General features: G+C 45.2%; 1 protein-coding gene across 1 annotated transcript in view; it reads left to right on the forward strand.

Moving 5' to 3' along the window:
• Positions 1 to 16,735, forward strand: part of LOC149868556 (uncharacterized) — a 35,172-nt gene extending 18,437 nt beyond the window's left edge. Inside the window, exons 2-5 of the mRNA XM_090037242.1 lie at positions 775 to 897; positions 15,617 to 15,665; positions 16,053 to 16,184; positions 16,614 to 16,735. Coding sequence (XP_089893368.1) covers positions 775 to 897; positions 15,617 to 15,665; positions 16,053 to 16,184; positions 16,614 to 16,657 — 348 coding nt within the window. The 3' untranslated portion in view covers positions 16,658 to 16,735. The remainder of the gene's footprint in view (positions 1 to 774; positions 898 to 15,616; positions 15,666 to 16,052; positions 16,185 to 16,613) is intronic.
• Positions 16,736 to 17,042: the final 307 nt, after the last annotated feature.

The raw sequence follows: 17,042 nt of genomic DNA on the forward strand, positions 1-17,042 counted from the left end.
GTTCGTGAGAAGTGGGGTGGCTCCTGCCACTGTGTGCCGCTTATCTGGAAGCAGCGCAACAGCTACACCCCATGCCCACCTTGTCCTGGCTGGGCAAGTGGCAGCAAGGTATAGACCCTCTCCCAGTGCCACTGCGCCTGCCTGGAATACAGTGCGGTGCAGCCCTAGCCCTGCCTGCCCCACAGAGATCCATAAGCATACATGTCCCCCTTCCTTACGCTGTCCTGGATGAGCAGCAGGAGCAGCAGCGGGAGCCACCAGATGAGCAGCTCCTGTACTAGCGGTGCACCACAGCAGGAGCCATGCCCCCCCACACCTTGGACAAGTCACACCTTCCTTCCATACCCCACCCGCACCCCGGCTGGGCAGCGGTGCCCCAGTCCCTGTCCCAGCCCCAATCCCTCCTTTACTGCAGGGCCATTGATCTGTGCCCCCCCCCCCACACACCCCTTTCAGACTTACTAGCTGGAGGTAGCTGTATTGAGCATTGTAAAGTTGAAACACGCATCAGAACCTCAAAACTGGGTGTCAATTTATAAAGGTCATCGTAAATCCAAAGCTCCTAAGTCAAGGAATGCCTGCACTGGAGAGAGGGCTTGGGCTGCAATTTTTGTCCTGCTGTTTTAAACATGCTGGGAAAACAGGCCAAATTCAGAAAAAAGGATGAGATTGCCCCCATATATTTGGGTGCACTCTGATTTTGAATTATAGTAAGAAAGCTGCCATGCTTAAGTGGACTTGACCTAATATAAATCTCTGTCTGTCTGTCTCCAGAACCTGCATACAACTTATTCAGGCTTGACAGTCAATGTCAATCCAATTCTCCACCTGAATCAAGCAACAAATCTCCTGGAATTCCATCTTTCCCAAATGCTTTGTGGTATTGGTTGTAACATGGTGAGTTTCTTTTTATCAGTTGAATTATTTTTATTAATATGTTAAACCACACAGCAATAGCTTCAGGAAGCTGCAGACTGGTTTTGTCAATGGCAGTCTAAACACCCATGCTTTCCAAAATGAACGATGACCTTCTATTTCTACTACCACAGCAAAAGTATACCTTCCTTTATGAGTTTGACCTTAAAAAAATGCCTGTGTGTCAAAACTTTATATTGAGAGTAGCAATTACTGCTACCCCAAAGAGTTTCTTGAACACTGGTTAAGTGCAAGCAGACAGCATTTTTCACATACAGTTGAAACAACCATATAAAGTCTGGCAGTACAAAGTTCCTGCAACTTTCTTTTATTTAAGTATGATTCTTGGCTTAGGCCGTGATTTATGAGCATACAAATAGAAATAATCTTTTGTCCATACAACCTTTTTTTTCTGGAAAAAGTTGTTGGCCTAAAATTAAACAAAGAAACAAAAACGTAGTAAAGATAAAATTTAGTCTCCAAGCCTGCCACTCCTTACATACCATTTTACCCAAGGAAAACAAAAACACGTTCCATCTGCTAGTAATTAAATAATTGGGGTTTTGGTGTGTTTTTGTCTGATTAATTGTTGTTACTGTTTGTTTGGCGGGGGAAATCATTTATAGAGACTAAATTCTCCTATTAATAAATAGAGATAATATGATGTCATTTATATACCAGTATGCATTCACTTAGGTTCAGTATCAAATTGCAATATACATTACTCATAGGAGTGTGCACTACAAAGTATCTGCCACTGAATCATGCTGTACCCTCTGAATGTTCTTATTCATGTGTCATGTTGAGAAAATTGTCTGTCCAGAGATGGAAATACCAGCCAAGGTCAGCAGATGCTGTGTAGGTTGAGGAGGTTCATGGGGGGGCAATGCCAGTAAGAATAGTTGTATAAAGTGAAATGACTTTATACTCCAGTGTTTAATCTCCTGGGGATAAATAAGGACTAATTAGAAGTCCCTCAAAAGCAAGACTTTTAAAGCTTAATAGTGATGTGGAGTTCTTTAATGTTAAGTTAAATACCTGCAGCTTCTTAAAAAGTGACTGGTTTTCCAGAGTTGAGTGGCTCTACATTTCTTGAAAGTTAGACCTATTTAAAATGCCTCAAATCAGGTGCCAAAGATGTCCTACAACAAAACTAGTGGTTTTTTAAAATATTGGCCAAACAGAATGTAAGAAAGACTTGGGAATCATGTCCTAAATAACTACGCTTAAAAGAAAAATATGGACAGGAGAGAAAGATATTATAAACATTAAATAAAAATATGGCAATTACTAATATAAGGCAACATGGTCCAATAACCACTTAAGCAGAATATGCTTTGAAGTTGGAGAGTGATGGGATTTGAAGGATTACTTCTGGAATTTTGACATTTTTACCTCTAAGGGTGCTAAGGGTACACATGACAAAGGTTGAGTCCTTAGGGTACTATGACCCCTAAACTGAAATGATGTTTTTTTATTTGAAACCTACCATTTCAATTTTTCCATCATGTTATGGTGAGGGGTCCAATACTTTTGTTTTGTTTCGTTTTGTTTTGTTTTGGTGAGAGCTGGAGCCTACCCACAGTCAGAGGGCAAGCTGCCAGGGGGCTGAGTGGACCCTGAGCTGCAGGGGCCACTGGTTCTTCCCTTCAAAGTGGTGGCACCCCCCAGGGCAACCTGTGTGGGCTGCTAGCAGGCTGGGTGCTGCTCCAGCTCAGAAGCAGCACCTGGCCCCATCCAACTGTTCCCCAAACCCATCCAGGGAGCAGTTGGATAGGGCCAGGTGCTGCCTCTGACCTGGGGCAGCACCTGGCCCACTAGCAACCTAGCTGGGTAGCTCTAGGGGGTGTTGCTGTTGCAGAGGGAAGGACCAAGGCGCCCCACAGCTCAGGGGCCACTCAGCCCACCAGCAGCTTGCCTCCTGCTTGCAGGAGAGGTGGGCAGGCTCCCCCCACCAAAAAAATAATTGGGCCCCTCACCACTTCTGCCTTCAGCAGCTTCTGCAGGCAGCAGGACAGCTAGGGCCTCCTGGGAACAGGCTGGCTTGCCCCTGGGGAAGTACGAAGGTTGCAGAAGTATATATATATCTGGTAATATGCATCTATCTCTAGGGAATGTGTGAGGAACAAACAGTCCTCAAAAGGTAACAGCTAATAAGATGCATATTCAAATCTTAGGGCGCTTGTACACGTGATGCCATTACCATGTACACATGACAAAAACCTTACTTTGTGTGGCTTAATGACATCATGCTATACATGTGCAAGAGTTTTGGGGCTTTTAAATGAGTTTATATCTTACAATGGCAAGTTGCAATGATGCAGCTCTCAACTTGCCCCCAACTGCTGCACAAGGTGCTGGAAGCCTGGCTAGGCTGCTAACTCAGCTTTGAGGTGCCTGTTCCAATGCTTCCCTGAGCCCGCTCAGGCTTCCAGTGCCCCATGCACCGTCCCCGCTACCCACTAGCAAACCAGCCACCCTCCTGCCACCTTCATGCTGCCCCAAGGGCAAGACAGTCTGTTCCCAGGAGGCCCTAGCTAGCCTGCTGACTTCAGCAGCCTGCTGAAGGCAGAAGTGATGAGGGGCTTAATCTGGGGGAAAGGGTGTTGGGTGAACCCTGCCCACCTCTCCTGTAGCAGGAGGCAAGATGCTGGTGGGATGAGCAGATCCTGAGCTTTGGGGGACCCTGGTCCTTCCCTCTGCAGCAGCAGCACCTGCTAGTGGGCCAGGTGCTAAGCTGCTAGTGGGCCAGGTGCTGCCCCAGCTCATAGGCAGCACTTGGCCCTATCCAACTGCTCCTTGGATGGGCTTGGGGAATAGTTGGATGGGGCCAGGAGGGGCATCTCCACTTTGGAGGGAAGAACTGGGCCCCCTACAGCTCAGGGGCTACTCAGCCCCCTGGCAGCTTGCCCCTGGCCATGGGTAGGATCTAGCTCTAACCAAAAAATACAAAACAAAAGTATTGGACTCCTTGCAGTAATGTGACAGAAAAAAAAATATCATCACTATAGCTTCCATTATTTCTAATCTTGAGCTTTTACAAAGAATATTGATTGAAGGCAATGCAACTATGCACAATAACACCTGCTGGGGGATCTGGCCCACTGAGTCTGCAGATGAATGGCAAAAGAACCAATCACATTCTTTTAAGGGCAGAGCAGGGCAGGGTTGAGGCTGCACATGTAGAGCTGGTGAATGGAAGATACCTGTAAGCTATAGGGCTGTGTGAAATTTCAATGAGTGTTTTGTTTCAAAGCTGTTTTGACACTTTTCAAGCTCAAAAGAGCAAAATCAAAATGAAACAAAAGGCTTCAAAATGAAATGAACATTTTGAGTTTCAAAGCAGCCCGGTGGTGGAAGGCAGGGGAGAGCCAGGGATGCGCTCTGCCTCTGTTGCTGGGCTGAGCTCTGTGGGGCTGGCAGAGCCAGTTGGGACACAGCCCTGGCTCTTCCCTGCCTCCCGCCACTGGGCTGCACTCCAAGCAGCTCTGCCAGGCCCACAGCACTCAGCCCAGCGGTGGGAGGTGGGACAGAGACACTAGCCAGGACTGCATCGTGAGCGGCTCTGCCACTGGCTCTCCTGCCCCTTCCCGACACCAAGCTGAGTTCCGTGGGGCTGGTGTAGCCGTTCAGAGCACAGCCCAGCAGTGGGAGGCGGGGAGAGCCAGGGCTGTGCTCCAAGCAGCTCCATCAGCCCCAAGGAGCTCAAGCTGCCCTCCCAACACTGCCAGTCTTCCTGGGGGCATGAGCCCTCAGATCTGCATGCAGGATGACAGGAGGCTGCTGCTGCTGCTTGGGGCTAGTTGCAGCACCAGACTTCCTGATGCAGGGTGCAGGCTGTACCCAGTTCCAGTCCCAGGCAGCAGCGGCAGCAGCCGCAGCTGCCTCCTGCCATCCTGAGTGCAGATCTGGGGGCCCACACCCCCAGGAGGAGTCTGGCACGGCCCCATGGCCCTTCTATGAGTGCAGACTCCCAGATCTGAATGCAGGATGATAGGAAGCTGCTGCTGCTAGCAAGTGACATGAGCTTTGCTTATCAGCCTCTTGAGGTACAGTTTCCCAGAAACCCCTTCATCTATCTCCTTGAAGCTTGACAGACTTCATGCCCTCAGAAGGGGCTACCATCCCTGCAATTTTCAGCTGAATCAGGAAAGAAATGACAAAGTTATAGGCATTTTCATGATTCTCAATTATAGCCTATGGGTAAAATGTCAAAACGCATCAAAACAGCGAAAGAGTTTTGACAAAATGAAACAGAACAATGCTTCAAAATTAAACAAAACACTGTCCCTTTGAAATGGTGAACCAGAAGTCAAAACAAAATGGTGCTGTTCCACACAGCCCTAGTAGGCAACATCCTTAGCTGGTGTTAATCAGCATCACCGCAGTGACTGCAGCTGAGCTCTGTTCATTTATGCTGGCTAAGGATCTGGCCCAGTTACTGTTGAATTCATTAAATCAATTCAAAGAAAATGTTCTGTACCTGGTGGGAAATACTTGCTAGTTACATAAATAAAACAATAAGCTACAAGATCTCTCATGTAGTAAAAGGAACAAGTGCCCGGCATAGAGAGACAGAAAGGCAGACAATTAAAAATAGGTGATTTCTTTCACGCAGTTTCAAGATTCTTTTAATTTTCAGTGTATAAGCATGGCTGTACATTCTTGCAGAGTCCTCTAAGTACTGGTTGTATACCCCACCAGGGGAAGCTTCCAGCCTGACTGTATCCATTTTTAAATTTAAAAAATATATATATATGTGCCTTTTCTGTGCTCAAGAATGAAAGTCATTCATTCTGGTTTCTCCCTAGCAGCTTTTCAGATCCAAGTGTCCCATTGTACAAGGAGATTAAGTCTTGAGGAACACTGACTTCATGCAGTTTGCATATCTGCACACAAATGTCATATAACCATTGTGGAACTGAGCTCTCAGATTAGAGGTGACCTTGGGCTGCAACACCTTTTTACAATCTGCTGAAGCCGCAACTCCCAAGTCTTTCTTTTAACTTTATTTTCTGTTTCTACCATGCGCCATACTATTTTTTGAAGCCTGTCACACTGACATATTCTTATTCATTTTAATTCCTAACTCTGAAAGAAACTCTAAGAGAATTTCTTGTTCTCAAGATACACTCCACTGCATAATCGGAAACATCACTGAAGAAGCCCAGTATTTTATAAAGAGTGCTAGAGTTATTCTGTAACTCTACAACGTAACCATACTTAAACCTGAACTTGGATTCTTTTATGTACTCAGAACACCAAAATGGCCAGATCCTCAGCAGGTATAAATCTACGTAGTTTAAATGAAGTATATGGAACTAAACCGATTCAAATTAGCTGAAGATCAGGGTCAGTTGGATATTCTTGGAGTGCAAGGGATGCAAATTAGGTCTTCCTCAAATGTGACATTCTGGATGATTACTTAAAATGATACAGAATTCTGAAAGGAAATAATAATTTTAATCCATTTTATTCACACTGGGGAAGGATTACCCTAGACTCCATTCACCTTCCTCACATGAATAGTCAACTCACCCATGTGAGTAAAGCTACCACACTGTGATTCTTCCTAAATGATACTAAAATAAAATACTAATCCTCGAGGCACTCATTGACACTAAGCCCTTTTGTACTGATATGAGAATGTTTTCATACCATAGATTTTGGAAATAAGAATGCAAATTGAACCTAGAGATCAAAAAGCAGAAAGTTAGACTTTTTGAAGTAGCTGCTTTGGCCATCTCCATAAATAGCTTTTATACCTCTAGATAACATGGTGATGAGGCAGAGTGTTTGTAAAAACTTGAGGTTCAGAATGAAGCTATTGCTTCAGCTGCTTGGAGAGAACGGCCCAGCATAAAATGGAATGGAAAAGATTGTTGTTTGTCAGTTCATTAGTCCATCTGCCCTTGCAGTTACTAATGTCAGGTACCTTTGCAGATTTCCCTTGTTCACCCCTGTTTAAGCAGGAACTCACTGGAGTGTGAAGATGAGTTGAGAGACTAGCAAAGACATGTCTGTAGCAGCTGGGAATAACTTCTTATTGGCACTTAATGTTCTGCTGATTATTCATGACATTCCTGGAAATAGGCAATTTTGTCCATTTTAAAAGAATAGATTAATTTTTTTCTACTATTTCCTATCCTTCACAGTCTCTGCTCTTCCCTTTCTCCCTCTACCCGCAGAGTACAGAGCAATTCAAGACAAACAAAACCCTCTGAATCTGAAGCCAAAAAAGACAACTTACTTGGCCTAGTTTATGCCCAATAAGGAAAACTAAATCTGGATCTGAAGGGAGGAGAAATTAAAGTGATGTAAATACTGATTTGCTGAAGTCAATTTTCTATTCTGCCACCACTCCCCTTTTCATTTATAAACAGCATCTTTATCCTCTCTGTTTTAGTTCTGCATAAACTGAAAAGATTACATCCAGAAAGCCATTTTTTCTTTGTTTTAAAGTGAACTTGTTTCCTACCTGCTCTCTCATGGGTGCTGTTACGAGTTACCTTTAAACATTTTAGATCCATCAAATGTTATGCCATCATAAAGTTAGAACAGTTTCAGAGCAGTCACAGGTTAAATCTTATTGCCATCTCAGAGCTGTACAACTGTGACTTGCCACTGGAGGACCTGGGGAGCAGGGCATGGACAGGAGCCAGAACTCTATCCATCTGAAGTGGGGAGGGTGGCATGTAACTCCCAGGCAGAGAAACCACAATGAGGGCTGTGGCTTCCCTCACTCCAGAACCAGCCAAAGCCACAGGTGGGAAGGGAAGTCTGTGGGAGGCAAGAACCCTTTGAAGTTTCATAGGCCCTATGAGGAGAGACTCCAGGAGCTGGGCTTGTTCAGTCTGAATAAGAGGAAGCTGCGACGTGACTTGATAGCTGCCTACAAGTATGTCAGGGGGGAATACTTATTCAGGAAGGCACCCATTGGGAAGAAAAGGATGAATGGTCACCAACTAATAGAGGGAAGATTTAGGCTGGAAATAAGGAAAGAAAGAACTTCTTCTCCGTAAGGTAACTAGAACCTGGAACACACTTCCGACAGAGGTGGTGTAGTTGCCATCCTTGGAGGTGTTCAAGAGGAGGCTGGATAAGCACCTTGTTGAGCTAGTTTGAGCTTATTAACCTCCTGCCTATGGCAGGGGTCCAGACAAGATGATCTTACAGGTCCCTTCCAGTCCACTGACTTTATGAAGTGAATGGGCAGTGGGGAGAAGTAAAGAATAAGGAGTTAAAAAAAAGAATAATTAGAAATTTAAAAAAAAGGTTGAAATATATTGTATGCATTTCGCTGAATTGGTACTGGGTTCAGGGTGAGGGGGGAGTGTTGGGTTAGTACTACACTAGGCAAGAGCTCACTGCATACTACAACAAGGCAGGAGCTGGGTTAACATTCATAGCTTGTAATGCTGGAAGGGATCTCGGAAGATCATCGGGACCAGCCCCAAGCACTAGCACCAGGGCAGAGCTGAGACTGAGTGGACTTGCTGCACGTATATGTGGCACCAGGGCAGAGCTGATACCCAAGGGCTCACTGCATGCTTGCCACACTGGAATTTAGCTGAGATTCAACAGAAAATCCCCATGTGCCCTTGCAGCTAAAACAGGAAGGAGAGCAATAATTTGGCCGTCAGTGTGAAAAGAATAGACACAGAAGTATTTTAAAGAAGAATGCATTCATTTTATCTTTTTTTTCCCTCTGGAAAAAAAAAATCCTTCCTCCGCATTATTTATTCCCTACACAAAGATCAAAATTAACCCCTCAAAAGATAGGCAAAGCTCTAATTTCATTGTGGCTATAAAGAACAATTTGATTCTAGTTATTCAGTAATTATAAGTGAAGCTCAGAAAATTAAATGACACATTATAAAACCAGGCACAATTACCATCAGTGTCTATTTTCTCCCACTGTCATGCAACTTATGCTGAAAAATGTCAAGTTAAAAATGAGCAGCAGCATTTTTTTTGGTATGCATAGTCTCAGATCTCCCCTAAAAACAATGGGTTACTTATAAGCTACAAAATGTTTAAACAGTGACACACTTCCATAGAAAAGTACGTTGTAACACCAGGGCTGCTCTGCGTTTTATATTACCCATGCATCTTCAGTGCTCCTACTTGTATATAGCTTATAAATGACTAAAGGGCCCATTTGCCATAGTATAGAGTGACTTCACAGGGTTCTAGAAGCCTGCAAGGAATGCCTGGAGGCATAGACAATTTGCTTTAATGCTGGGCTAGAAACTTTAAGAAATAAGTTTCCCCCCTCCCATCCTACAGAACTCTTTGGAGATTTGATTGGCTGGGAGATGACAAGTAGAATGGTGTCAAAAGATGATCCTTAGAGGAAATGTTCCCTGAGGAAAGCATTCTAGAATCTACATCAGACAGAAGTCTCTGAATCCTTCACCCTAATTTTCATATACTACCAATGTCCAGAGCAAGCCTGCTGGGAGCAGCTGAAGTTGTTTAAACAGGTTCTACCAATTTTTCACCAACCTCTGTTTTGCCTTTCAACACATTTGAAAATCAAGTAGGAAATGTGTCTATGTTTATTATGCAAAGTGTTGTTGTTCTCAGCAAGAATAAATAGGATAGAGTTGTCCAAAATGATGCTGTAAAATTAAGTTGGAGCTTTGAAAATCATTTAAAAAAAATACTGTTTCCTCCCTTGGAAATCTGCAGCAGTAAAACTTAAAAGTAACCCTGGGCTTTGTTTTGGATACTGCATTGTTGGCCCTCTATATGGATTATTAAAAAGAAATACATAGTCAATTTAAGTTAATTTTACTCCTTTCGAAAAAACATATGGATTGACAATCTATGAAAACAAACTTGTAGGTTCTGGACCACAGCTTGCTTTAACTTATTTTCTCAGACAGCCAGAAGTTCTTTTTGCCTTCCATTTCTGTTAACTTATCTCCCTAATAAAATTCCAAAAGAATTAGAGTCATCCCTCTTGTTTATTGACAATACAAGTATGAAACAAAGTGAAAAACCTGAAGATCAAACAAACAGTTCTTTAAAGCTCTTTTCCAAACAGATTTGGGACTAGCACCTAGGACCTTCAGTGAATGTCATTTGTGTGGCTTTAACACAGTAGATCACGCCTTTCAGATCAACAATCTCTACAACTAGCCTTTCATTTGAAATTAAAGTAAAATGTACAAATTAGGCCTGAGCCATCATCAAAAGCAAATTGGTCTTTATTAGCTCGTTTCAAAAACCTGCATTCTGTTTGGGATGGATGCAGGCAGGATCTTGAGTGCAATGGATTCATTTGCAAAGAAGGAGAGGCTTACCTGTGTGTATTCCATGTTACAGTTACCTCCCTGGACCACAACATTTAGTGCAAAGATCTGGGTCACATATGTGTAACAAGGCTTGGGGTGTCTCAGACAATCTGTAGTGCCCTGGGATCCTGCTTACCTCTCTTTGGCACCTGGTGCACACTCCCACCCTTCCTGCCATACCTTGATGTGGCCAATGATAAGTTTGGCAGACCGCGTTCAAACAGACAGGCTGCCAGTCCAGAAACCCCTTCCCCCATTGAGATCTTTGTTTTTCCCTTGTTGGGATGTTGGGCCCTCCTCAGTCTTTGGCCTTAATGGGCGCGTCCACACATGCACATATGCACTTGCAGCAACTCAAATAGAAGCGGTGCAAATTTGAGCCGGGGCTTTTTGCCTCAGTGCACGTGCTCGGACATGCACTTTGTTGTGGAGCAAATTGTGCCACTTGGGACAAAATAACCCTGCCTGGGTTATCCTCCTGGATCTGCAGCCAGGAGGAGCTAGAGCCCGGGGTCAGCACCTGTGCTGTCCCCAGCAATATGAAAAGCTGCCCTGCCCTGGTCCCATCCATACAAAAAGCTGCCCTGGCAAGCAGCTCAGGGCTACTTGCTCTCAGGAGCTTCTGGGGCCCAGCCAATTGATACCTGGGGACACTACCCCTTGAGCCAGCTGGACTGCTGCAGCAGCATCCCAAACCCATTTTTTAAAATACCCCAAAATCCATTCTGTTCCACACTTAAAACAAACAAACAAACAAAAACACTCTACACACACATATATATATATTGAGAGAGAGAGAGACAGTGATAAGTTGGGTAATGCTTTATTGGTATATTTACAAAGTTAAAGCAATTTGGAAGCCTATCTTCATGCAAAAATAAATAAAGTCTAAATACCTATATGTGTTGATCTGTGCTTTTGGTTTTCTTCATACATGATGGGTATGTGATGGGGGGATGTGGTGTTTGTGAAGGGGGTGATAAGGGGTGTAGGGAAAGGTGGGTGGATGGATGTGGAGGGATGTGGGTTGGTCTGTGGGTAGGAGTGGGGCAATTGCGGGTGGTACTGTGGGGGTGGGGGACCTTGTGTGGGGGCTGCTCAAGGAGGGGTGGGTCCCCTGACCCCCACAGAGTGCAGCCCCCCCCCCACAGCACATGGAATGCCCCCCCAGCCATGGATCTCAGCTCCCTCCTGGAGCCCTGTGACCCACTCTGGTGCAAAGCCGGACTAGTGAGCCACATGGGGCTGGGCCAGGTTCTCACCCCCCCACAGGCACAGGGGCCAGAGGTGAGACCCAGCCCTGGGGACCAGCCCATGCTGGCAGAAGCTGGTGCAGCATGTGATTCCCGCATGCCACGCTGGGTACTGCCACGGCCGGGCCCTTCCTATAGCTGAAGGACCTGGCCCAGTGTGCAGTGACTGTGGAAAGGTGAGTCGGGTCCTGCTGGCCCTGGAGCTACTCAGGCTGCCTGGATGACAGGCATGTGTGCTTTCATCTGGATGTGCCCAATGGGTCCATGTGCACAGTTCCTGGGCTTTGCAGCAGCTTGCAAAGCATTTACCTATAGTGTCTTCACCAGGTGCCCTCAGTGGCCTCCTCATACCCCTTCAGATTATAATAGCCTTGCAGCAATTAGAAGTGACCATGAAAACACAGCAACTTCTCTGTGCCTGAGACTTGCTCTCCTCATTCTCTTGAGCTTTTTCTGCTACCACAGCCTCAGCCAGACTCCTCCTTTAGCACAGGAGTCTCATTTACATCCCTACATTACTCCACCCTTTCTAGGCACCAGCCCCCATCCACCTAATGGGCACAGGGATTCCTCCTTTACCAATCAATTGGCTTTACTACCCTGGTCCTCTCCTGTGGCAGTAAAGCCACAGTCTCTTCAGCTCTGTTGCATTCACTACCTTACTACTTAGCAGAATCTCTGCCCTTTGCTGCCTATTGCCTTGCATCTTACTCCCAGACAGTCATTTGCACGTAGACCCTATTTTCCCCTGACTGCTTGCCTCTCTACAACTAGCTCTGACCCAGCCACCTGTGCCAGCCCTAAGGGTTGCAGCCCTGTCTCACCCTCAGAAACAGAGGTTGGGTCCCCTGTTACTATATGTCAGTGGATGTCATTAATTTGAGAATTTGCTTCCTAACCCCTTCCCCAACCTCTTGTTAGGTCAGGTAACTATCTAAGTCTTCCACCTATGGATACCTGTCCTACAACAGCATAAGCAGTAATGGCAGAACCATCCTCCATTTATTACTGCTGGAATGATGCACTTGACCAAGAAGGACCAGAATCAAAAGGGTAGTTCAGTCCACTTCCACTCTTCCAATGGAATTTCTAATAAGTTTGTTACAAATAATGCCTGGCTGCAATGGTGAACTATATTATGTGAATTCCCACTACTCCACAAAAATAAATCCAACTAAGACCATGGTTATTTCAATTGGACTGCAAAACAAAATAACTAACTATCTGATGACCTTCAGCCTCATTCATAAATCAGGGACCCAAAGAGCATTGTAATTAATTTTTCCATCTTCAAAATAATATTGCTTTCCCCCAACCCCACTGCCTCCTTTAAAGGAGGTTGAGTGTCTGCCACTTGATACAATGGATCTAGTAGAGCTGTACTATCAAGGAAATGTCACAGGCAGCAGAGACCCAGACATGACACAGGCATGGAAGTGTTATAGGGATACTCCCAGATTCTTGTGGGCTTGTCATAGATACTTGGATTTTATGGTCTGGACTCATTTTTAACTGACTCTCTCTTTATGACAAACGTTTTCCAGTGGGAGTGCAATTCATGATGGGACCTCCTAAGTAAATTCTCTCCCTCATAAATATTATCTTGTGGGGCAGAGGGGAGGCAGGGTTTATGGCCCCCAGAGCAGGACCTGACATCTTAAGTATATTGAGGAACAGAAGATAAAAACATAAATATAAGAAGATGTAACATCTACACTGCAGCCAGTGTTGACAAGAAGCCATGAAAATAATTTAAAAAGAGAAAAAAAAATATCAATAACTTACATGCTCCAGAACACATCCTAAAACAGCTGCACCACCTGTGGAAAACAGGGGGAGGGTTCCACTCCACCTCCTGACTGAGTGCTTGGGAGGATAATATTTGCATTATAACCATCAGAGCATCATGGTGACACAAACAAACAGCTTGATCTTGCAACACAAACTTCACAGTACCCAAAACCTGCACATTTCCTCTTTGCTTCTGAGATATTTTGGTTGCTGTCTATTCTTAGATTAAGCAAAAGGTGTAGCTGTGTATTGGAAGCTGACCTCGAATATTTTCTAGTGGAATACAGCAGCTTGTCCCCAAATCAATTCCTTCACTCACTCACATTATACAGCCTTCACAAACAGCATCATCCATAATCCTCAGAAGCTTTGAGATATGTTTATAGAGATAGAAAAACATTTTAAAATCACCAGGTATGTGACCAATACACAGTCAAGATACCATCAAAAGCAGCTTAGGTACTTAGGGAACCCATGTTTCATTGTAAAACAGAAAACAGTATTAGGCACTTTTAGGAATTTTACCTCTAGGCATCTCCTTACATTGTTCCACTAAACAGAAATCCCATGAAAAGCCTACTGCCAATAACTGCAAAAAGAAACATGCCCAGAAATCCAGCACATTCAGATATGGCAAGAAGGAGGAAGAAAGGGGCTGTAGCCGAACTAGCCCTGACAGGCAAGCAGTAGTCCTCTATGACTAGCTAGCCTGCCCCCAGTCCTACTCTTGTGAACTACCATCCAGTGTGTTGCCTGCCAAGCCTTGGTAGAATAACCAATTATGCAGGAAGCTTCCTGAGCCTCAGAGTGGTGTTTTTTCCATTGGGCACTTGGTTCCACCCTTTTATACTTGTGTGGATCCTGACTCTCTTGGTTTGGAGCTACTGTAGCTACTGCCTTTAGCCCTAGGCCCACTTATTCTAGCCTTGGCTCCTCAGCAGCAGCACAGCTGGGGATTAAGCCCCATGGTCAGGTTTTGTGCCTCTTCCTCATCCTCCAGCATCAAAGGGATTAAACTCCCTCTCTCATGTGCATTGCCCACTTGTCTACAAGGGGTTAAGCTCACAGGGTGCTTTAAAGACACTTGTAATGCTATCTCTTCTCACAGCTGCTTCCAGTCCTCCTGTTAAACAGAAAAGAAATGCTAACATTTACTTCATACCAAAACTTCAGCCAATGTGGATTTAAATCTTTTTTTGAGTCCTGTGGCAAGGAGAAAGGGAAGGGGGAAAACCCTCTCCTCTTAATCCCTTTCCCGTAAGGACTCCCCTTACTGAGCTTCTGAAATCTGAATGGAAGTCCTGGCTCCTCTCCCAAAAATGCACCTCTAGCTTGAAGGTAATCCTTCTTATTCCCAGAACCCTTCTCCTTCTGCCCAGCCAGACCTATTGTCTGGCCTGAGCCCAGGGGTAGCTTATTAGACTCTACAGCCCTGCCAGCTGTCTGCCTGTTGGCTACAATCACATGAGCATTCATCTACTCCCCAGGGCAGAGCTACTGGCCATTGCAGGGGCCTTATCCCTTGTCCTTTGACTACTTGTCACCTGGGGTTCTCCCTAGAGCTGTTTCCCCACCCCTCCTGCCTTATGTTCCCTTTTGTTTGGGCCACAGAGTCACTACTCCTAAAAGCACTCTTGCTGGTCCTGCTGGCCTCCTAGCCTTCCCCCAGTAATAAGGTAAGGGGTTCCTGTTACAGGTGCTTTTACAGAAAGCATTCTGCCAGTGGACCTAAAGGAGTCAAATGCAAGAAGCTCTGTCAATCACAGCTATGGCAGTCTGGCACACGGAGAAAAGAGGTCTCTCAAAGTGCAGCTCCCAAATAATTTTGTTCTTTCTATAACAAGACCAACAGTTAAAACATTATCCAAAAGTGAACACTCAGCAAACAGAGACTAAATACTACTGATAATTATGTTCCTCATAAAAAAATACCATTTATAAGTATGTTGGTCAGTTGTGTCCTGTCTTGACTCTTTCATGCAACTGAAGTAGAGAACTCCAAAAACTGCATACAGGAGCCCAAGTTACTCTATCCTTATGTCACAAAAGCAAGGATCATGGTAGCAAGGTCCTAATGCAAGAAATATGGTTGCAATCTAGTCAGGAGATGAGGGGAAAAAAAGCATTCTGATCAGAGCTTCAATATTTAAGCGAAGCTGAGGTGATCAGTGATGACACCACACCACATCCTTGAGTATGCAAGTGTACTTAAAAAGCAGACAACTGTACTTAAATCAAAAGGAGAAATTCTACCCTCACCAGATTTTCCTGCTGGTTTCTGAAACATAACATCAGCATCTTCATCTTATCTGAACTGAATGTCACAACACTTACCTTTGTCCTAATTTCTTTCAGGCTGGCTTGAGATATATCATCAATGTAAGAACAGTATTATATGCCATGGGTGAGTACAGACGTTCACCACACCTACTCTCTGTTCATGAGGCTTAGTTAACGCCATCAAACAGACTGGTAGTGGCATGTACAGTAATTTGCCAGTCTCAAGAGCTGCATGGATAACCTGATATGAGTAACACAGAGTGGGTGGAAGAGACTGGGGGAGGGCAGTGGGTCCCCAGAGGGATTTGATGGTTCCACAGAAGGGGTCTGCCCAGGTGCTCAAAATAGTCCAGCGGGGAAAGGGGAGAGAAGGGGAGGGGAAGGGGGAGGGAAGGAATAGCCCAGCTTCAGGGCTAGGGCAAGTGGCTGGGATTTCCTAGCCCTGGGGTTGCACTGCAAATGTGTGCAGACCTTCTTAACCCTTTCCCAGATTGGATTAACTCTTTCCCAGGTTGGGTGCTCAACCTTTTTTGTCCAATGGGCCAGATGGGAATTGCCCAGTCCCTCTCCAGGCTGGACCCAGCCAGTGAACCCAACTGGACAACAAGGTCATGTGCTGTGGGGCCTCATCCAGCTGCACAAGGTGAGCAGGGGGAAGCCCAGCCCCAATCCAGGCATGCAGGGAAAGAGGGATTGGCCAGGTCCCAACCTGGCCCTATAAAGGAGAGGGGGCTGGATCTGGCCCTAATCTAGCCACACAGGAGAGAGTATGGCCTTACCCTAAGGAAGAAAGGGGGCATGGCCCAGCCTCAACTTGACTGTGTAGAAATTAACAAACAAGATCATAGATAATAGTGTAGAAATTAACTACAAAGCAAACTCAGACTTCAAGGACACAGCCTGATAAGACTCCAGAATGACTAAACCTTAGTTGCCTTGAAGTCTGAAACAATCAAGGATGTAACCCCCTCCCTATTAGTTAGCATTTCAAAAAACAAGCATGTAGTCAAAAACCAGTTTGAACCAATTAAGAGTTTCTCACACTGACCTGATATCTTGTTTTCTTTCACAGTGGAAAATTCCCACCTGCTCACGCATCTTGTATGTAAACTATAAATCGCCTCTGACAGTTTTATTTGGGGCCTCTGAGCTTGCTCAGGGTGCCCAGCATGCTGAATAAAATTTGAGACTGACAGCAACTCTGTGTCTTTGGGAATAGCTCTGCAAGGGGTCATGGACTCCTCAACAACTGGGCCCGGCTCCATGGTGGGAAGAAGGGTACGTAGGCCAGCCATCAATCAGCTATTCAGGGTGAGGGGATATGCTGAAGCACTATGGAGTGAAGGGCCGCATTTTGGCCATAATCTGGTCATCAAAAGGAAAGGATGAATGGCACTGTCCTGATATGGCCATATCAGGGGGAGGGCTGTGGCTTGACCCCAGCTTGCTGTATTTTGGCAGTGGGGACAGGTGACACTATTAACTGCCACAGCTCCCCTGC

Source organism: Crocodylus siamensis, chromosome 3 (assembly GCF_052110815.1).
Source record: "Crocodylus siamensis isolate JL-2025a chromosome 3, ASM5211081v1, whole genome shotgun sequence".
Classification (NCBI taxonomy): Eukaryota; Metazoa; Chordata; order Crocodylia; family Crocodylidae; genus Crocodylus; species Crocodylus siamensis.